This window comes from Oncorhynchus tshawytscha, linkage group LG33 (genome assembly GCF_018296145.1).
Source record: "Oncorhynchus tshawytscha isolate Ot180627B linkage group LG33, Otsh_v2.0, whole genome shotgun sequence".
Lineage (NCBI taxonomy): Eukaryota > Metazoa > Chordata > Actinopteri > Salmoniformes > Salmonidae > Oncorhynchus > Oncorhynchus tshawytscha.
The window spans coordinates 40827215-40852827 of record NC_056461.1 but is presented as its reverse complement, the minus strand read 5'-3'; the positions used below and the strand labels follow the sequence as shown (position 1 = coordinate 40852827).

General features: G+C 33.6%; 1 protein-coding gene across 1 annotated transcript in view; it reads right to left on the bottom strand.

Annotated features, from left to right (window-relative positions):
• LOC112230707 (relaxin receptor 2-like) overlaps nt 1-25613 on the bottom strand; it is a 206495-nt gene that overhangs the window by 50782 nt on the left and 130100 nt on the right. The window contains exons 11-14 of the mRNA XM_042311509.1: nt 22623-22694; nt 19219-19290; nt 18784-18855; nt 17844-17915 (exon numbers count right to left, since the gene is read on the bottom strand). Coding sequence (XP_042167443.1) covers nt 17844-17915; nt 18784-18855; nt 19219-19290; nt 22623-22694 — 288 coding nt within the window. The remainder of the gene's footprint in view (nt 1-17843; nt 17916-18783; nt 18856-19218; nt 19291-22622; nt 22695-25613) is intronic.

Here is a 25613-nt window from a genome sequence, read left to right as displayed (position 1 = left end):
AGTATAGAATGTCATGTACAGGACATATAGTATAGAATGTGATATACAGGACATATAGTATAGAATGTGATATACAGAACATATAGTATAGAATGTGATGAACAGGACATATCATATAGAATGTGATGAACAGGACATATAGTATAGAATGTGATATACAGGACATTTAGTATAGAATGTGATGAAATATAGTATAGAATGTCATGTACAGGACATATAGTATAGAATGTGATAAACAGGACATATAGTATAGAATGTGATGAACAGGACATATAGTATAGAATGTGATAAACAGGACATATAGTATAGAATGTGATGAACAGGACATATAGTATAGAATGTGATAAACAGGACATATAGTATAGAATGTGATATACAGGACATAATATAGAATGTGATATATAGAACATATAGTATAGAATGTGAGAAACAGGACATATAGTATAGAATGTGATATACAGGACATATAGTATAGAATGTGATAACAGGACATATAGTATAGAATGTGATATACAGGACATATAGTATAGAATGTGATGAACATATAGTATAGAATGTGATATACAGGACATATAGTATAGAATGTGATATACAGGACATTTAGTATAGAATGTGATGAAATATAGTATAGAATGTCATGTACAGGACATATAGTATAGAATGTGATATACAGGACATATAGTATAGAATGTGATATACAGAACATATAGTATAGAATGTGATATACAGGACATATAGTATAGAATGTGTTGAACAGGACATATCATATAGAATGTGATGAACAGGACATATAGTATAGAATGTGATATACAGGACATTTAGTATAGAATGTGATGAAATATAGTATAGAATGTCATGTACAGGACATATAGTATAGAATGTCATGTACAGGACATATAGTATAGAATGTGATGAACAGGACATATAGTATAGAATGTGATATACAGGACATTTAGTATAGAATGTGATGAAATATAGTATAGAATGTCATGTACAGGACATATAGTATAGAATGTGATAAACAGGACATATAGTATAGAATGTGATATACAGGACATAATATAGAATGTGATATATAGAACATATAGTATAGAATGTGAGAAACAGGACATATAGTATAGAATGTGATATACAGGACATATAGTATAGAATGTGATATACAGGACATATAGTATAGAATGTGATAACAGGACATATAGTATAGACTGTGATATACAGGACATATAGTATAGAATGTGATATACAGAACATATAGTATAGAATGTGATGAACAGGACATATCATATAGAATGCGATGAAGATATAGTATAGAATGTGATAAACAGGATATATAGTATAGAATGTGATATACAGGACATATAGTATAGAATGTGATAAACAGGACATATAGTATAGAATGTGATATACAGGACATATAGTATAGAATGTGATGAACAGGACATATAGTATAGAATGTGATGAACATATAGTATAGAATGTGATAAACAGGACATATAGTATAGAATGTGATAAACAGGACATATAGTATAGAATGTGATAAAGAGGACATATATTATAGAATGTGATATACAGGACATATAGTATAGAATGTGATAAACAGGACATATAGTATAGAATGTGATATACAGGACATATAGTATAGAATGTGATATACAGGACATATAGTATAGAATGTGAAAAACAGGACATATATTATAGAATGTGATGAACAGGATATATAGTAGAGAATGTGATATACAGGGCATATAGTATAGAATGTGATATACAGGACATATAGTATAGAATGTGATGAACAGGACATATAGTATAGAATGTGATGAACATATAGTATAGAATGTGATAAACAGGACATATAGTATAGAATGTGATATACAGGACATATAGTATAGAATGTGATGAAATATAGTATAGAATGTCATGTACAGGACATATAGTATAGAATGTGATATACAGGACATATAGTATAGAATGTGATATACAGGACATATAGTATAGAATGTGATATACAGGACATATAGTATAGAATGTGATATACAGGACATATAGTATAGTATGTGATATACAGGACATTTAGTATAGAATGTGATGAAATATAGTATAGAATGTCATGTACAGGACATATAGTATAAAATGTGATATACAGGACATATAGTATAGAATGTGATATACAGGACATATAGTATAGAATGTGATATACAGGACATATAGTATAGAATGTGATATACAGGACATATAGTATAGAATGTGATAAATAGTATAGAATGTGATGAACATATAGTATAGACTGTGATAAACAGGACATATAGTATAGAATGTGATAAACAGGACATATAGTATAGAATGTGATATACAGGACATATAGTATAGAATGTGATAAACAGGACATATAGTATAGAATGTGATATACAGGACATATAGTATAGAATGTGATATACAGGACATATAGTATAGAATGTGATATACAGGACATATAGTATAGAATGTGATAAATAGTATAGAATGTGATGAACATATAGTATAGACTGTGATAAACAGGACATATAGTATAGAATGTGATATACAGGACATATAGTATAGAATGTGATATACAGGACATATAGTATAGAATGTGATATACAGGACATATAGTATAGAATGGGATAAACAGGACATATAGTATAGAATGTGATATACAGGACATATAGTATAGAATGTGATATACTGGACATATAGTATAGAATGTGATATACAGGACATATAGTATAGAATGTGATATACAGGACATATAGTATAGAATGTGATAAATAGTATAGAATGTGATGAACATATAGTATAGACTGTGATAAACAGGACATATAGTATAGAATGTGATATACAGGACATATAGTATAGAATGTGATATACAGGACATATACTATAGAATGTGATATACAGGACATATAGTATAGAATGTGATAAATAGTATAGAATGTGATGAACATATAGTATAGACTGTGATAAACAGGACATATAGTATAGAATGTGATAAACAGGACATATAGTATAGAATGTGATGAACAGGACATATCATATAGAATGCGATGAAGATATAGTATAGAATGTGATAAACAGGATATATAGTATAGAATGTGATATACAGGACATATAGTATAGAATGTGATAAACAGGACATATAGTATAGAATGTGATATACAGGACATATAGTATAGAATGTGATGAACAGGACATATAGTATAGAATGTGATGAACATATAGTATAGAATGTGATAAACAGGACATATAGTATAGAATGTGATAAACAGGACATATAGTATAGAATGTGATAAAGAGGACATATATTATAGAATGTGATATACAGGACATATAGTATAGAATGTGATAAACAGGACATATAGTATAGAATGTGATAAAGAGGACATGTATTATAGAATGTGATATACAGGACATATAGTATAGAATGTGATAAACAGGACATATAGTATAGAATGTGATATACAGGGCATATAGTATAGAATGTGATATACAGGACATATAGTATAGAATGTGATGAACAGGACATATAGTATAGAATGTGATGAACATATAGTATAGAATGTGATAAACAGGACATATAGTATAGAATGTGATGAACAGGACATATAGTATAGAATGTGATATACAGGACATATAGTATAGAATGTGATGAAATATAGTATAGAATGTCATGTACAGGACATATAGTATAGAATGTGATATACAGGACATATAGTATAGAATGTGATATACAGGACATATAGTATAGAATGTGATATACAGGACATATAGTATAGAATGTGATATACAGGACATATAGTATAGTATGTGATATACAGGACATTTAGTATAGAATGTGATGAAATATAGTATAGAATGTCATGTACAGGACATATAGTATAAAATGTGATATACAGGACATATAGTATAGAATGTGATATACAGGACATATAGTATAGAATGTGATATACAGGACATATAGTATAGAATGTGATATACAGGACATATAGTATAGAATGTGATAAATAGTATAGAATGTGATGAACATATAGTATAGACTGTGATAAACAGGACATATAGTATAGAATGTGATAAACAGGACATATAGTATAGAATGTGATATACAGGACATATAGTATAGAATGTGATAAACAGGACATATAGTATAGAATGTGATATACAGGACATATAGTATAGAATGTGATATACAGGACATTTAGTATAGAATGTGATAAATAGTATAGAATGTGATAACAGGACATATAGTATAGAATGTGATAAACAGGACATATAGTATAGACTGTGATATACAGGACATATAGTATAGAATGTGATGAACAGGACATATCATATAGAATGCGATGAAGATATAGTATAGAATGTGATAAACAGGATATATAGTATAGAATGTGATATACAGGACATATAGTATAGAATGTGATATACAGGACATATAGTATAGAATGTGATGAACAGAACATATAGTATAGAATGTGATGAACATATAGTATAGAATGTGATAAACAGGACATATAGTATAGAATGGGATAAACAGGACATATAGTATATAATGTGATAAACAGGATATATAGTATAGAATGTGATATATAGAACATATAGTATAGAATGTGATAAACAGGACATATAGTATAGAATATGATAAACAGGACATATAGTATAGAATGTGATGAACAGGACATATCATATAGAATGCGATGAACATATAGTATAGAATGTGATAAACAGGACATATAGTATAGAATGTGATAAACAGGACATATAGTATAGAATGTGATAAAGAGGACATATATTATAGAATGTGATATACAGGACATATAGTATAGAATGTGATAAACAGGACATATAGTATAGAATGTGAAAAACAGGACATATATTATAGAATGTGATGAACAGGATATATAGTATAGAATGTGATATACAGGGCATATAGTATAGAATGTGATATACAGGGCATATAGTATAGAATGTGATATACAGGGCATATAGTATAGAATGTGATATACAGGGCATATAGTATAGAATGTGATATACAGGGCATATAGTATAGAATGTGATGAACAGGACATATAGTATAGAATGTGATATACAGGACATTTAGTATAGAATGTGATGAACAGGACATTTAGTATAGAATGTGATGAAATATAGTATAGAATGTCATGTACAGGACATATAGTATAGAATGTGATATACAGGACATATAGTATAGAATGTGATATACAGAACATATAGTATAGAATGTGATGAACAGGACATATCATATAGAATGTGATGAACAGGACATATAGCATAGAATGTGATATACAGGACATTTAGTATAGAATGTGATGAAATATAGTATAGAATGTCATGTACAGGACATATAGTATAGAATGGGATAAACAGGATATATAGTATAGAATGTGATATACAGGACATATAGTATAGAATGTGATAAACAGGACATATAGTATAGAATGTGATAAACAGGACATGTAGTATAGAATGTGATAAACAGGACATATAGTATAGAATGTGATGAACAGGACATATAGTATAGAATATGATGAACATATAGTATAGAATGTGATAAACAGGACATATAGTATAGAATGTGATAAATAGTATAGAATGTGATAAACAGGACATATAGTATAGAATGTGATAAATAGTATAGAATGTGATAACAGTACATATAGTATAGAATGTGATGAACATATAGTATAGAATGTGATATACAGTACATATAGTATAGAATGTGATATACAGGACATATAGTATAGAATGTGAAATACAGGACATATAGTATAGAATGTGATAAACACGACATATAGTATAGAATGTGATGAACAGGACATATAGTATAGAATGTGATGAACAGGACATATAGTATAGAATGTGATGAACAGGACATATAGCATAGAATGTGATATACAGGACATAATATAGAATGTGATATATATAACATATAGTATAGAATGTGATATATAGAACATATAGTATAGAATGTAATATACAAGACATATAGTATAGAATGTGATGTACAGGACATATAGTATAGAATATGATAAACAGGACATATAGTATAGAATGTGATGAACAGGACATATCATATAGAATGCGATGAACATATAGTATAGAATGTGATATACAGGACATATAGTATAGAATGTGATAAACAGGACATATAGTATAGAATGTGATAAACAGGACATATAGTATAGAATGTGATGAACATATAGTATAGAATGTGATATACAGGACATATAGTATAGAATGTGATAAAGAGGACATATATTATAGAATGTGATATACAGGACATATAGTATAGAATGTGATAAACAGGACATATAGTATAGAATGTGATAAAGAGGACATATATTATAGAATGTGATATACAGGACATATAGTATAGAATGTGATATACAGGGCATATAGTATAGAATGTGATATACAGGACATATAGTATAGAATGTGATGAACAGGACATATAGTATAGAATGTGATGAACATATAGTATAGAATGTGATAAACAGGACATATTGTATAGAATGTGATGAACAGGACATATAGTATAGAATGTGATATACAGGACATATAGTATAGAATGTGATGAAATATAGTATAGAATGTCATGTACAGGACATATAGTATAGAATGTGATATACAGGACATATAGTATAGAATGTGATATACAGGACATATAGTATAGAATGTGATATACAGGACATATAGTATAGAATGTGATATACAGGACATATAGTATAGTATGTGATATACAGGACATTTAGTATAGAATGTGATGAAATATAGTATAGAATGTCATGTACAGGACATATAGTATAAAATGTGATATACAGGACATATAGTATAGAATGTGATATACAGGACATATAGTATAGAATGTGATAAATAGTATAGAATGTGATGAACATATAGTATAGACTGTGATAAACAGGACATATAGTATAGAATGTGATAAACAGGACATATAGTATAGAATGTGATATACAGGACATATAGTATAGAATGTGATATACAGGACATTTAGTATAGAATGTGATAAATAGTATAGAATGTGATAACAGGACATATAGTATAGAATGTGATAAACAGGACATATAGTATAGACTGTGATATACAGGACATATAGTATAGAATGTGATGAACAGGACATATCATATAGAATGCGATGAAGATATAGTATAGAATGTGATAAACAGGATATATAGTATAGAATGTGATATACAGGACATATAGTATAGAATGTGATATACAGGACATATAGTATAGAATGTGATGAACAGAACATATAGTATAGAATGTGATGAACATATAGTATAGAATGTGATAAACAGGACATATAGTATAGAATGGGATAAACAGGACATATAGTATATAATGTGATAAACAGGATATATAGTATAGAATGTGATATATAGAACATATAGTATAGAATGTGATAAACAGGACATATAGTATAGAATATGATAAACAGGACATATAGTATAGAATGTGATGAACAGGACATATCATATAGAATGCGATGAACATATAGTATAGAATGTGATAAACAGGACATATAGTATAGAATGTGATAAACAGGACATATAGTATAGAATGTGATAAAGAGGACATATATTATAGAATGTGATATACAGGACATATAGTATAGAATGTGATAAACAGGACATATAGTATAGAATGTGAAAAACAGGACATATATTATAGAATGTGATGAACAGGATATATAGTATAGAATGTGATATACAGGGCATATAGTATAGAATGTGATATACAGGGCATATAGTATAGAATGTGATATACAGGGCATATAGTATAGAATGTGATATACAGGGCATATAGTATAGAATGTGATATACAGGGCATATAGTATAGAATGTGATGAACAGGACATATAGTATAGAATGTGATATACAGGACATTTAGTATAGAATGTGATGAACAGGACATTTAGTATAGAATGTGATGAAATATAGTATAGAATGTCATGTACAGGACATATAGTATAGAATGTGATATACAGGACATATAGTATAGAATGTGATATACAGAACATATAGTATAGAATGTGATGAACAGGACATATCATATAGAATGTGATGAACAGGACATATAGCATAGAATGTGATATACAGGACATTTAGTATAGAATGTGATGAAATATAGTATAGAATGTCATGTACAGGACATATAGTATAGAATGGGATAAACAGGATATATAGTATAGAATGTGATATACAGGACATATAGTATAGAATGTGATAAACAGGACATATAGTATAGAATGTGATATACAGGACATGTAGTATAGAATGTGATAAACAGGACATATAGTATAGAATGTGATGAACAGGACATATAGTATAGAATATGATGAACATATAGTATAGAATGTGATAAATAGTATAGAATGTGATAACAGTACATATAGTATAGAATGTGATGAACATATAGTATAGAATGTGATAAACAGGACATATAGTATAGAATGTGATATACAGTACATATAGTATAGAATGTGATATACAGGACATATAGTATAGAATGTGAAATACAGGACATATAGTATAGAATGTGATAAACACGACATATAGTATAGAATGTGATGAACAGGACATATAGCATAGAATGTGATATACAGGACATAATATAGAATGTGATATATATAACATATAGTATAGAATGTAATATACAAGACATATAGTATAGAATGTGATGTACAGGACATATAGTATAGAATATGATAAACAGGACATATAGTATAGAATGTGATGAACAGGACATATCATATAGAATGCGATGAACATATAGTATAGAATGTGATATACAGGACATATAGTATAGAATGTGATAAACAGGACATATAGTATAGAATGTGATAAACAGGACATATAGTATAGAATGTGATAAACAGGACATATAGTATAGAATGTGATAAACAGGATATATAGTATAGAATGTGATAAACAGGACATATAGTATAGAATGTGATAAACAGGACATATAGTATAGAATGTAATGAACAGGACATGTAGTATAGAATGTGATGAACAGGACATATAGTATAGAATGTGATGAACAGGACATATAGTATAGAATGCGATGAACAGGACATATAGTATAGAATATGATAAACAGGACATATAGTATAGAATGTGATGAACAGGACATATAGTATAGAATGTGATATACAGGACATATAGTATAGAATGTGATAAACAGGACATATAGTATAGAATGTGATAAACAGGATATATAGTATAGAATGTGATATACAGGACATATAGTATAGAATGTGATGAACAGGACATATAGTATAGAATGTGATATACAGGACATATAGTATAGAATGTGATGAACATATAGTGTAGAATGTGATATACAGGACATTTAGTATAGAATGTGATAAATAGTATAGAATGTGATATACAGGACATATAGTATAGAATGTGATGAACAGGACATATAGTATAGAATGTGATATACAGTACATATAGTATAGAATGTGATGAACATATAGTATAGAATGTGATAAACAGGACATATAGTATAGAATGTGATATACAGGACATATAGTATAGAATGTGATATACAGGACATATAGTATAGAATGTGAAATACAGGACATATAGTATAGAATGTGATATACAGGACGTATAGTATAGAATGTGATATACAGGACATATAGTATAGAATGTGATATACAGGACATATAGTATAGAATGTGAAATACAGGACATATAGTATAGAATGTGATAAACACGACATATAGTATAGAATGTGATGAACAGGACATATAGTATAGAATGTGATGAACAGGACATATAGTATAGAATGTGATGAACAGGACATATAGCATAGAATGTGATATACAGGACATAATATAGAATGTGATATATATAACATATAGTATAGAATGTGATATATAGAACATATAGTATAGAATGTAATATACAAGACATATAGTATAGAATGTGATGTACAGGACATATAGTATAGAATATGATAAACAGGACATATAGTATAGAATGTGATGAACAGGACATATCATATAGAATGCGATGAACATATAGTATAGAATGTGATATACAGGACATATAGTATAGAATGTGATAAACAGGACATATAGTATAGAATGTGATAAACAGGACATATAGTATAGAAGGTGATGAACATATAGTATAGAATGTGATATACAGGACATATAGTATAGAATGTGATAAAGAGGACATATATTATAGAATGTGATATATACAGGACATATAGTATAGAATGTGATAAACAGGACATATAGTATAGAATGTGATAAAGAGGACATATATTATAGAATGTGATATACAGGACATATAGTATAGAATGTGATATACAGGGCATATAGTATAGAATGTGATATACAGGACATATAGTATAGAATGTGATGAACAGGACATATAGTATAGAATGTGATGAACATATAGTATAGAATGTGATAAACAGGACATATTGTATAGAATGTGATGAACAGGACATATAGTATAGAATGTGATATACAGGACATATAGTATAGAATGTGATGAAATATAGTATAGAATGTCATGTACAGGACATATAGTATAGAATGTGATATACAGGACATATAGTATAGAATGTGATATACAGGACATATAGTATAGAATGTGATATACAGGACATATAGTATAGAATGTGATATACAGGACATATAGTATAGTATGTGATATACAGGACATTTAGTATAGAATGTGATGAAATATAGTATAGAATGTCATGTACAGGACATATAGTATAAAATGTGATATACAGGACATATAGTATAGAATGTGATATACAGGACATATAGTATAGAATGTGATAAATAGTATAGAATGTGATGAACATATAGTATAGACTGTGATAAACAGGACATATAGTATAGAATGTGATAAACAGGACATATAGTATAGAATGTGATATACAGGACATATAGTATAGAATGTGATATACAGGACATTTAGTATAGAATGTGATAAATAGTATAGAATGTGATAACAGGACATATAGTATAGAATGTGATAAACAGGACATATAGTATAGACTGTGATATACAGGACATATAGTATAGAATGTGATGAACAGGACATATCATATAGAATGCGATGAAGATATAGTATAGAATGTGATAAACAGGATATATAGTATAGAATGTGATATACAGGACATATAGTATAGAATGTGATATACAGGACATATAGTATAGAATGTGATGAACAGAACATATAGTATAGAATGTGATGAACATATAGTATAGAATGTGATAAACAGGACATATAGTATAGAATGGGATAAACAGGACATATAGTATATAATGTGATAAACAGGATATATAGTATAGAATGTGATATATAGAACATATAGTATAGAATGTGATAAACAGGACATATAGTATAGAATATGATAAACAGGACATATAGTATAGAATGTGATGAACAGGACATATCATATAGAATGCGATGAACATATAGTATAGAATGTGATAAACAGGACATATAGTATAGAATGTGATAAACAGGACATATAGTATAGAATGTGATAAAGAGGACATATATTATAGAATGTGATATACAGGACATATAGTATAGAATGTGATAAACAGGACATATAGTATAGAATGTGAAAAACAGGACATATATTATAGAATGTGATGAACAGGATATATAGTATAGAATGTGATATACAGGGCATATAGTATAGAATGTGATATACAGGGCATATAGTATAGAATGTGATATACAGGGCATATAGTATAGAATGTGATATACAGGGCATATAGTATAGAATGTGATATACAGGGCATATAGTATAGAATGTGATGAACAGGACATATAGTATAGAATGTGATATACAGGACATTTAGTATAGAATGTGATGAACAGGACATTTAGTATAGAATGTGATGAAATATAGTATAGAATGTCATGTACAGGACATATAGTATAGAATGTGATATACAGGACATATAGTATAGAATGTGATATACAGAACATATAGTATAGAATGTGATGAACAGGACATATCATATAGAATGTGATGAACAGGACATATAGCATAGAATGTGATATACAGGACATTTAGTATAGAATGTGATGAAATATAGTATAGAATGTCATGTACAGGACATATAGTATAGAATGGGATAAACAGGATATATAGTATAGAATGTGATATACAGGACATATAGTATAGAATGTGATAAACAGGACATATAGTATAGAATGTGATATACAGGACATGTAGTATAGAATGTGATAAACAGGACATATAGTATAGAATGTGATGAACAGGACATATAGTATAGAATATGATGAACATATAGTATAGAATGTGATAAACAGGACATATAGTATAGAATGTGATAAATAGTATAGAATGTGATAACAGTACATATAGTATAGAATGTGATGAACATATAGTATAGAATGTGATAAACAGGACATATAGTATAGAATGTGATAAACAGGACATATAGTATAGAATGTGATGAACAGGACATATCATATAGAATGTGATGAACAGGACATATAGCATAGAATGTGATATACAGGACATTTAGTATAGAATGTGATGAAATATAGTATAGAATGTCATGTACAGGACATATAGTATAGAATGGGATAAACAGGATATATAGTATAGAATGTGATATACAGGACATATAGTATAGAATGTGATAAACAGGACATATAGTATAGAATGTGATATACAGGACATGTAGTATAGAATGTGATAAACAGGACATATAGTATAGAATGTGATGAACAGGACATATAGTATAGAATATGATGAACATATAGTATAGAATGTGATAAACAGGACATATAGTATAGAATGTGATAAATAGTATAGAATGTGATAACAGTACATATAGTATAGAATGTGATGAACATATAGTATAGAATGTGATAAACAGGACATATAGTATAGAATGTGATATACAGTACATATAGTATAGAATGTGATATACAGGACATATAGTATAGAATGTGAAATACAGGACATATAGTATAGAATGTGATAAACACGACATATAGTATAGAATGTGATGAACAGGACATATAGCATAGAATGTGATATACAGGACATAATATAGAATGTGATATATATAACATATAGTATAGAATGTAATATACAAGACATATAGTATAGAATGTGATGTACAGGACATATAGTATAGAATATGATAAACAGGACATATAGTATAGAATGTGATGAACAGGACATATCATATAGAATGCGATGAACATATAGTATAGAATGTGATATACAGGACATATAGTATAGAATGTGATAAACAGGACATATAGTATAGAATGTGATAAACAGGACATATAGTATAGAATGTGATAAACAGGACATATAGTATAGAATGTGATAAACAGGATATATAGTATAGAATGTGATAAACAGGACATATAGTATAGAATGTGATAAACAGGACATATAGTATAGAATGTAATGAACAGGACATGTAGTATAGAATGTGATGAACAGGACATATAGTATAGAATGTGATGAACAGGACATATAGTATAGAATGCGATGAACAGGACATATAGTATAGAATATGATAAACAGGACATATAGTATAGAATGTGATGAACAGGACATATAGTATAGAATGTGATATACAGGACATATAGTATAGAATGTGATAAACAGGACATATAGTATAGAATGTGATAAACAGGACATATAGTATAGAATGTGATATACAGGACATATAGTATAGAATGTGATATACAGGACATATCATATAGAATGCGATGAAGATATAGTATAGAATGTGATAAACAGGATATATAGTATAGAATGTGATATACAGGACATATAGTATAGAATGTGATATACAGGACATATAGTATAGAATGTGATGAACAGAACATATAGTATAGAATGTGATGAACATATAGTATAGAATGTGATAAACAGGACATATAGTATAGAATGGGATAAACAGGACATATAGTATATAATGTGATAAACAGGATATATAGTATAGAATGTGATATATAGAACATATAGTATAGAATGTGATAAACAGGACATATAGTATAGAATATGATAAACAGGACATATAGTATAGAATGTGATGAACAGGACATATCATATAGAATGCGATGAACATATAGTATAGAATGTGATAAACAGGACATATAGTATAGAATGTGATAAACAGGACATATAGTATAGAATGTGATAAAGAGGACATATATTATAGAATGTGATATACAGGACATATAGTATAGAATGTGATAAACAGGACATATAGTATAGAATGTGAAAAACAGGACATATATTATAGAATGTGATGAACAGGATATATAGTATAGAATGTGATATACAGGGCATATAGTATAGAATGTGATATACAGGGCATATAGTATAGAATGTGATATACAGGGCATATAGTATAGAATGTGATATACAGGGCATATAGTATAGAATGTGATATACAGGGCATATAGTATAGAATGTGATGAACAGGACATATAGTATAGAATGTGATATACAGGACATTTAGTATAGAATGTGATGAACAGGACATTTAGTATAGAATGTGATGAAATATAGTATAGAATGTCATGTACAGGACATATAGTATAGAATGTGATATACAGGACATATAGTATAGAATGTGATATACAGAACATATAGTATAGAATGTGATGAACAGGACATATCATATAGAATGTGATGAACAGGACATATAGCATAGAATGTGATATACAGGACATTTAGTATAGAATGTGATGAAATATAGTATAGAATGTCATGTACAGGACATATAGTATAGAATGGGATAAACAGGATATATAGTATAGAATGTGATATACAGGACATATAGTATAGAATGTGATAAACAGGACATATAGTATAGAATGTGATATACAGGACATGTAGTATAGAATGTGATAAACAGGACATATAGTATAGAATGTGATGAACAGGACATATAGTATAGAATATGATGAACATATAGTATAGAATGTGATAAACAGGACATATAGTATAGAATGTGATAAATAGTATAGAATGTGATAACAGTACATATAGTATAGAATGTGATGAACATATAGTATAGAATGTGATAAACAGGACATATAGTATAGAATGTGATAAACAGGACATATAGTATAGAATGTGATGAACAGGACATATCATATAGAATGTGATGAACAGGACATATAGCATAGAATGTGATATACAGGACATTTAGTATAGAATGTGATGAAATATAGTATAGAATGTCATGTACAGGACATATAGTATAGAATGGGATAAACAGGATATATAGTATAGAATGTGATATACAGGACATATAGTATAGAATGTGATAAACAGGACATATAGTATAGAATGTGATATACAGGACATGTAGTATAGAATGTGATAAACAGGACATATAGTATAGAATGTGATGAACAGGACATATAGTATAGAATATGATGAACATATAGTATAGAATGTGATAAACAGGACATATAGTATAGAATGTGATAAATAGTATAGAATGTGATAACAGTACATATAGTATAGAATGTGATGAACATATAGTATAGAATGTGATAAACAGGACATATAGTATAGAATGTGATATACAGTACATATAGTATAGAATGTGATATACAGGACATATAGTATAGAATGTGAAATACAGGACATATAGTATAGAATGTGATAAACACGACATATAGTATAGAATGTGATGAACAGGACATATAGCATAGAATGTGATATACAGGACATAATATAGAATGTGATATATATAACATATAGTATAGAATGTAATATACAAGACATATAGTATAGAATGTGATGTACAGGACATATAGTATAGAATATGATAAACAGGACATATAGTATAGAATGTGATGAACAGGACATATCATATAGAATGCGATGAACATATAGTATAGAATGTGATATACAGGACATATAGTATAGAATGTGATAAACAGGACATATAGTATAGAATGTGATAAACAGGACATATAGTATAGAATGTGATAAACAGGACATATAGTATAGAATGTGATAAACAGGATATATAGTATAGAATGTGATAAACAGGACATATAGTATAGAATGTGATAAACAGGACATATAGTATAGAATGTAATGAACAGGACATGTAGTATAGAATGTGATGAACAGGACATATAGTATAGAATGTGATGAACAGGACATATAGTATAGAATGCGATGAACAGGACATATAGTATAGAATATGATAAACAGGACATATAGTATAGAATGTGATGAACAGGACATATAGTATAGAATGTGATATACAGGACATATAGTATAGAATGTGATAAACAGGACATATAGTATAGAATGTGATAAACAGGATATATAGTATAGAATGTGATATACAGGACATATAGTATAGAATGTGATGAACAGGACATATAGTATAGAATGTGATATACAGGACATATAGTATAGAATGTGATGAACATATAGTGTAGAATGTGATATACAGGACATTTAGTATAGAATGTGATAAATAGTATAGAATGTGATATACAGGACATATAGTATAGAATGTGATGAACAGGACATATAGTATAGAATGTGATATACAGTACATATAGTATAGAATGTGATGAACATATAGTATAGAATGTGATAAACAGGACATATAGTATAGAATGTGATATACAGGACATATAGTATAGAATGTGATATACAGGACATATAGTATAGAATGTGAAATACAGGACATATAGTATAGAATGTGATATACAGGACGTATAGTATAGAATGTGATATACAGGACATATAGTATAGAATGTGAAATACAGGACATATAGTATAGAATGTGAAATACAGGACATATAGTATAGAATGTGATAAACACGACATATAGTATAGAATGTGATATACAGGACATATAGTATAGAATGTGATAAACACGACATATAGTATAGAATGTGATGAACAGGACATATAGTATAGAATGTGATGAACAGGACATATAGTATAGAATGTGATGAACAGGACATATAGTATAGAATGTGATGAACAGGACATATACTATAGAATGTGATGAACAGGACATATAGCATGGAATGTGATATACAGGACATAATATAGAATGTGATATATATAACATATAGTATAGAATGTGATATATAGAACATATAGTATAGAATGTAATATACAAGACATATAGTATAGAATGTGATGTACAGGACATATAGTATAGAATATGATAAACAGGACATATAGTATAGAATGTGATGAACAGGACATATAGTATAGAATGTGATAAATAGTATAGAATGTGATATACAGGACATATAGTATAGAATGTGATATACAGGACATATAGTATAGAATGTGATAAACAGGACATATAGTATAGAATGTGATATACAGGACATATAGTATAGAATGTGATATACAGGACATATAGTATAGAATGTGATATACAGTACATATAGTATAGAATGTGATATACAGGACATATAGTATAGAATGTGATATACAGGACATTTAGTATAGAATGTGATAAATAGTATAGAATGTGATATACAGGACATATAGTATAGAATGTGATATACAGGACATATAGTATAGAATGTGATAAACAGGACATATAGTATAGAATGTGATGAACATATAGTATAGAATGTGATGAACATATAGTATAGAATGTGATAAACAGGACATATAGTATAGAATGTGATATACAGGACATATAGTATAGAATGTGATAAACAGGACATATAGTATAGAATGTGATGAACAGGACATATAGTATAGAATGTTATACAGTATGTACATACATGTGTGAGAGGTTTCCCATGGGTACAAACATCTTCGTCTGGATGTCTGGAATCTCAATACCCTCCAGACCTCTAAAAACAAGACATCACATAGTTTATTAACTTGATTAGATGTATTTACCATAGATAGTCAACATGTATCTTCCTATAGTGTATGATACTGGTAGGTACTGGTAAGTACTGGTATGTACTGGTAAGTACTGGTAAGTACTGATAGATATTGGTAAGTACTGATAGGTACTGGTAAGTACTGATAGGTACTGGTAAGTACTGATAGGTACTGGTAAGTACTGATAGATACTGGTAAGTACTGATAGATACTGGTAAGTACTGGTAAGTACTGGTAGATACTGGTAAGTACTGGTAGGTACTGGTAAGTACTGGTAGGTACTGGTAAGTACTGGTGGGTACTGGTAAGTACTGATAGATACTGGTAAGTACTGGTAGGTACTGGTAAGTACTGATAGATACTGGTAAGTACTGGTAGGTACTGTTAGGTACTGGTAAGTACTGGTAGATACTGGTAAGTACTGATAGATACTTGTAAGTACTGTTAGGTACTGGTAGATACTTGTAGTTACAGATAGGTACTGGTAGGTACTGTTCGATACTGGTAGGTACTGGTAGGTACTGGTAGATACTGGAAGATACTGGAAGGTAGTGGTAGATACTGGTAGGTAGTGATAAGTACTGGTATGTACTGATAGATACTGGTAGGTACTGGTAGATACTGGACGGTAGTGGTAAGTACTGGTAGATACTGGTAGGTAGTCATAAGTACTGGTATGTACTGATAGATACTGGTAGGTACAGGTAGATACTGGTAGGTAGTGGTAAGTACTGGTAGGTACTGATAGCATACAGTACTGATAGGTAGTGGTAGGTATTTCGTAGGTACTGTTAGTGTATGGTACTGGTAGGCTGTATGTGTACTACTCACAGGGACTGGAGCTGGGTCAGGTGATCAAAGTGACCCGGGTGGATGTGGAACAGAGGATTATGGGATATGTTCCTGTGACAATAAGTAAAGAAGTGATCTGTCTGACAGGCGGATGGACAGGCAGGCAGGTATTCTGAGACTAACATCTTTTAACAGTCAGTAGAACATCATTTGTCATCTTTTATTAAGCCATGTTGGTCAGATGTAAAGCCACGTTTCCAGGGTTAGAGGAGAAGCAGACATAAACAGTCCTGTGTTGTGAGACTCACAGAATGAGGAGAGACTTTAAAAGCTCTTAAAGCTGTTAAACTGAGGTAACTAACAGCTGTTAAATTGACGTAATTAACAGTATATATTTGTAATATCTTCAATCATTTTTATCATATGTTATGGCCGTAATCAGGTTCATTTTGGGAACGGTGTTGTGTGACTCACAGTTTGACGAGAGACTTTAGGCTCTTAAAGGTGTTGTTGGGGAGCTCAGTAATCCGGTTGTCTGACAGGTCTCTGAAAACAGAGGGAGAGAAAAAAGAGAGGGAGGTGGGGGAGCGAGAGCAGGAGGGGCGAGAGAGGGAGGGGGAGTGAGAGCAGAAGGGGAGAGAGGGGGTGTAAGGAGAGAGGGAGAGAGAGGGGAGAGCAGGAGGGCAGATAGGGTGGAAGGAGAGGGGGAAGGAGAGAAGGAGAGAGAGGGAGAGCGAGAGCAGGAGGGCAGAGAGGGTGGAAGGAGAGGGGGAAGGAGAGAGGGAGAGAGAGGAGTGGAGCGAGAGCAGGAGGGGAGAGAGGGGGGGAGGATAGAGGGAGAGAGAGGAGGAGTGAGAGCAGGAGGGGAGAGAGGGGGGAAGGAGAGAGGGAGAGAGGGGGAGCAAGAGCAGGAGGGGAAAGAAGGGGGTAAGGAGAGAGGGAGAGAGAGGGAGAGCAAGAGCAGGAGGGCAGAGAGGGGGAAGGAGAGTGGGAAGGAGAGAGGGAGAGAGGGGGGGGGGAACGAGACCAGGAGGGGAGAGAGGGGGGGAAGGAGAGGGGGAAGGGAGAGAGGGAGCGAGAGCAGGAGGGGGAGAGAGGGGAAGGAGAGAGGGAGAGAAAGAGAATGTCAGGAAGACAAGTAGACAGAATGACAGATAGACAAGTAGACATAATGATAGGTAGACAGGTAGACAGCATGCCATGTACACAGAATGACAGGTACACAGAATGACAGGTACACAGAATGACAGGTAGACAGGTAGAAAGAATGACAGGTAGACGGGTAGAAAGAATGACAGGTAGGTGGGTAGAAAGAATGACAGGTAGACAGAATGACAGGTAGACAGAATGACAGGTAGACAGAATGACAGGTACACAGAATGACAGGTAGACGGGTAGAAAGAATGACAGGTAGACAGAATGACCGGTAGACAGAATGACAGGTAGACAGAATGACCGGTAGACAGAATGACCGGTACACAGAATGACAGGTACACAGAATGACAGGTAGACAGAATGACAGGTAGACAGAATGACCGGTAGACAGAATGACAGGTACAGAGAATGACAGGTACACAGAATGACAGGTAGACAGGTAGAAAGAATGACAGGTAGATGGGTAGAAAGAATGACAGGTACACAGAATGACAGGTAGACAGAATGACAGGTCGACAGAATGACAGGTAGACAGGTAGAAAGAATGACAGGTAGACAGAATGACAGGTAGACAGAATGACAGGTAGACAGAATGACAGGTAGAAAGAATGACAGGTAGACAGAATGACAGGTAGAAAGAATGGCAGGTAGAAAGAATGACAGGTAGACAGGTGACAGAAGGGAAGGAGAGAGGGAGAGAGGGGGGAACGAGAGCAGGAGGGGAGAGAGAGGGGGAAGGAGAGAGGGGAGAGAGGGGGGAGCGAGAGCAGTAGGGGGAGAGAGGAGGGAAGGAGAGAGGGACAGAAAGAGAATGTCAGGAAGACAAGTAGACAGAATGACAGATAGACAAGTAGACATAATGATAGGTAGACAGGTAGACAGCATGACAGGTACACAGAATGACAGGTAGACAGAATAACATGTACACAGAATGACAGGTAGACAGGTAGAAAGAATAACAGGTAGACAGAATGACAGGTAGACAGGTAGAAAGAATGACAGGTAGACAGAATGACAGGTAGAAAGAATGACAGGTAGACAGAATGACAGGTGACAGGTAGACAGGGAGAATGAATGACAGGTAGACAGAATAACAGGTAGACAGAATGACAGGTAGACAGGTAGAAAGAATGACAGGTACACAGAATGACAGGTAGACAGGTAGACAGAATGACAGGTAGACAGAATGACAGGTACACAGAATGACAGGTAGACAGGTAGACAGAATGACAGGTAGACAGAATGACAGGTAGACAGGTAGAAAGAATGACAGGTAGACAGAATGACAGGTAGAAAGAATGACAGGTAGAAAGAATGACAGGTAGACAGGTGACAGATAGACAGGTACACAGAATGACAGATAGACAGAATGACAGGTAGACAGAATGACAGGTGACAGGTAGACAGGGAGAATGAATGACAGGTAGACATAATGACAGGTACACAGAATGACAGGTAGACAGAATGACAGGTGACAGGTAGAAAGAATGACAGGTAGACAGAATGACAGGTAGACAGGTAGAAAGAATGACAGGTAGACAGATTGACAGGTAGACAGAATGACAGGTGACAGGTAGAAAGAATGACAGGTAGAAAGAATGACAGGTAGACAGGTAGAAGGAATGACAGGTAGACAGAATAACAGGTAGACAGAATGACAGGTGACAGGTAGACAGGGAGAATGAATGACAGGTAGACATAATGACAGGTACACAGAATGACAGGTAGACAGAATGACAGGTAGACAGAATGACAGGTGACAGGTAGAAAGAATGACAGGTAGACAGAATGACAGGTAGACAGAATGACAGGTGACAGGTAGAAAGAATGACAGGTAGACAGAATGACAGGTAGACAGGTAGAAAGAATGACAGGTAGACAGGTAGAAAGAATGACAGGTAGACAGAATGACAGGTAGACAGAATGACAGGTGACAGGTAGAAAGAATGACAGGTAGAAAGAATGACAGGTAGACAGGTAGAAGGAATGACAGGTAGACAGAATGACAGGTGACAGGTAGAATGAATGACAAAATGACAGGTAGAAAGAATAACAGGTACACAGAATGACAGGTAGACAGAATGACAGGTAGAAAGAATGACAGGTAGACAGAATGACAGGTAGAAAGAATGACAGGTAGAAAGAATGACAGGTAGAAAGAATGACAGGTAGACAGAATGACAGGTAGACAGAATGACAGGTAGACAGAATGACAGGTAGACAGAATGACAGGTTCTGCTAATAGTTGTCATTGTTCAGTTAGGGTTCTGCTAATAGTTTTCATTGTTCAGTTAGGGTTCTAGTAATAGTTGTCATTGTTCAGTTAGGGTTCTACTAATAGTTGTCATTGTTCAGTTAGGGTTCTGCTAATAGTTGTCATTTTTCAGTTAGGGTTCTAGTAATAGTTGTCATTGTTCAGTTAGGGTTCTGCTAATAGTTGTCATTGTTCAGTTAGGGTTCTGCTAATAGTTGTCATTGTTCAGTTAGGTTTCTGCTAATAGTTGTCATTGTTCAGTTAGGGTTCTAGTAATAGTTGTCATTGTTCAGTTAGGGTTCTGCTAATATCTGTCATTGTTCATTTAGGGTTCTCGTAATAGTTGTCATTGTTCAGTTAGGGTTCTAGTAATAGTTGTCATTGTTCAGTTAGGGTTCTGCTAATAGTTGTCATTGTTCATTTAGGGTTCTAGTAATAGTTGTCATTGTTCAGTTAGGGTTCCACTCACAGTTCTTCTAGAACCACTAGAGACTGAAAAGTGTTTTCAGGAAGAGTTGTGATCTTGTTGTCCATTAGGAGCCTGTCAGGGACAGAGAGAATTACTATAGTTTAATGGTTTCAAAAATGTATTTATCACACAGACACACACAGTCTTGTTCAACCTCCCAGTGGTTGTTGTCCATTAGGAGCCTGTCAGGGATAGAGAGAATTACTACAGTTTAATGGTTTCAAACAGACACACACAGTCTTGTTCAACCCCCCAGTGGTTGTTGTCCATTAGGAGCCTGTCAGGGATAGAGAGAATTACTACAGTTTAATGGTTTCAAAAATGTATTTATCACACAGACACACACAGTCTTGTTCAACCTCCCAGTGGTTGTTGTCCATTAGGAGCCTGTCAGGGATAGAGAGAATTACTACAGTTTAATGGTTTCAAACAGACACACACAGTCTTGTTCAACCCCCCCAGTGGTTGTTGTCCATTAGGAGCCTGTCAGGGATAGAGAGAATTACTACAGTTTAATGGTTTCAAAAATGTATTTATCACACAGACACACACAGTCTTGTTCAACCCCCCAGTGGTTGTGTGAGTTACTAGGCTGACAGAGTGGTTGTGTGAGCTACTAGGCTGACAGAGTGGTTCTGTGAGTTACTAGGCTGACAGAGTGGTTCTGTGAGTTACTAGGCTGACAGAGTGGTTGTGTGAGTTACTAGGCTGACAGAGTGGTTCTGTGAGTTACTAGGCTGACAGAGAGGTTCTGTGAGTTACTAGGCTGACAGAGTGGTTGTGTGAGTTACTAGGCTGACAGAGAGGTTCTGTGAGTTACTAGGTTGACAGAGTGGTTCTGTGAGTTACTAGGCTGACAGAGAGGTTGTGTGAGTTACTAGGCTAACAGAGTGGTTGTGTGAGTTACTAGGCTGACAGAGAGGTTGTGTGAGTTACTAGGCTAACAGAGTGGTTGTGTGAGTTACTAGGCTGACAGAGTGGTTCTGTGAGTTACTAGGCAGACAGAATGGTTGTGTGAGTTATGAACAATACCTGTGAAATATAAAAAAAACACACAACGTGTGCACGCTCGTGCACAAACACAAAACGCTTCAGAGTGTGTGTAGGTGTAACGGCTGTTGGAAGAAGAGGACCAAGGTGCAGCGTGGTATGTGTCCATATTTATTTAATGAACACTGAAATCACAAAAATAACAACGCGAACGACAGAAACAGTTCTGTCTGGTGCAGACACACAACAGAAAACAACTACCCACACCCATAGGGGGAAAACAGGCTGCCTAAGTATGGTTTTCAATCAGAGACATCGATAACCAGCTGCCTCTGATTGGGAACTATACCAGGCCTAAACATAGAAACACAACACCTAGACATAAAACAGAATACCCAGCCACATCACACCCTGACCAAACAAAAAATGGAAACATACAAAGCAATCTACGGTCAGGGCGTGACAGTACACCCCCCAAAGGTGCGGACTCCGGCCGCAAAACCTGAACCTATAGGGGAGGGTCTGGGTGGACATCTGTCCGCGGTGGCGGCTCTGGAGGTGGACGTGGACCCCACTCCGCCATAGTCTTGACCCACTTAAGTGGCGCCTTTGAAGCGGCGACCCTCGCCGCCGACCTCGGACTGGGGACCCTTGCAGGGGGCTCCGAATAGACGGGAAAACAGGCTGCCTAAGTATGGTTCTCAATCAGAGAGAACGATAACCAGCTGCCTCTGATTGGGAACTATACCAGGCCTAAACATAGAAACACAACACCTAGACATACAACATAGAATACCCAGCCACATCACACCCTGACCAAACAAAAAATAGAAACACATACACACTAACACACAGTCACACCTCCCCCATGTACCCTACCTGACACATACACACTAACACACAGTCACACCTCCCCCATGTACCCTACCTGACACATACACACTAACACACAGTCACACCTCCCCCATGTACCCTACCTGACACATACACACTAACACACAGTCACACCTCCCCATGTACCTTACCTGACACATACACACTAACACACAGTCACACCTCCCCCATGTACCCTACCTGACACATACACACTAACACACAGTCACACCTCCCCATATACATAAAACAGCAGTTATGATTCTGATTCAGTGTCAGCAATAAGACACCAACAGTTTATTTTATGAGAACTACATTAAAAACACAACACTATTTGTAATAGACATCAATACAGGAGAGAAATATGCTAGCCAAGTCGCTCCAGATGAGACATGGCTTCTGTATGTGTGCCATTCAGATGGAGAATGAGCAAGACAAAAGATTGTAAGGGCATTTCAACGGTGTAACGAAGACCCTGAGAGTGGAGAATCAGGTGGTACGTTTTAATAAAACCAACAGACATGGAACGAGACAACATAGTAGTGGAGTCTTAACACAGACACCTGAGTCAATAACACCTGGGACAAGAAACAAAAGGAGTGACAGATATAGGGGAGGTAATCAGGAAGGTGATGGAGTCCAGGTGCGCGTAACGATGGAGACAGGTGTGCGTCATAATGAGTAAACTGGCGATGTCGAGCGCCGGAGCGGGAGTAGGCGTGTCAAACTGGGTATGGTAGTCGGTACCAGGCGCACCGGTTTGTGTCAAGAACTGTAACACTGCTGGGGGTTTTCCACACTCAACAGTTTCCTGTGTGTATCAAGAATGGTCCACCACCCAAAGTGGTCCACCAGCCAACTTGACGCAACTGTGGGAAGCATTGGAGTCGACATGGACCAGTATCCCTGTGGAATGCTTTAGACACCTTGTAGAGTCCATGCCGTGAGATCTTGTTGAATATTCACCACTGATGTTGGTGCTGAGTCAGTCACAAATACAGCACGCTACGACACACACACACACACACACACACACACACACACACACACACACACACACACACACACACACACACACACACAGCTGTCTAATCCTTAGTGTGTGAATCAGCTGTGTATTCCGGTAGA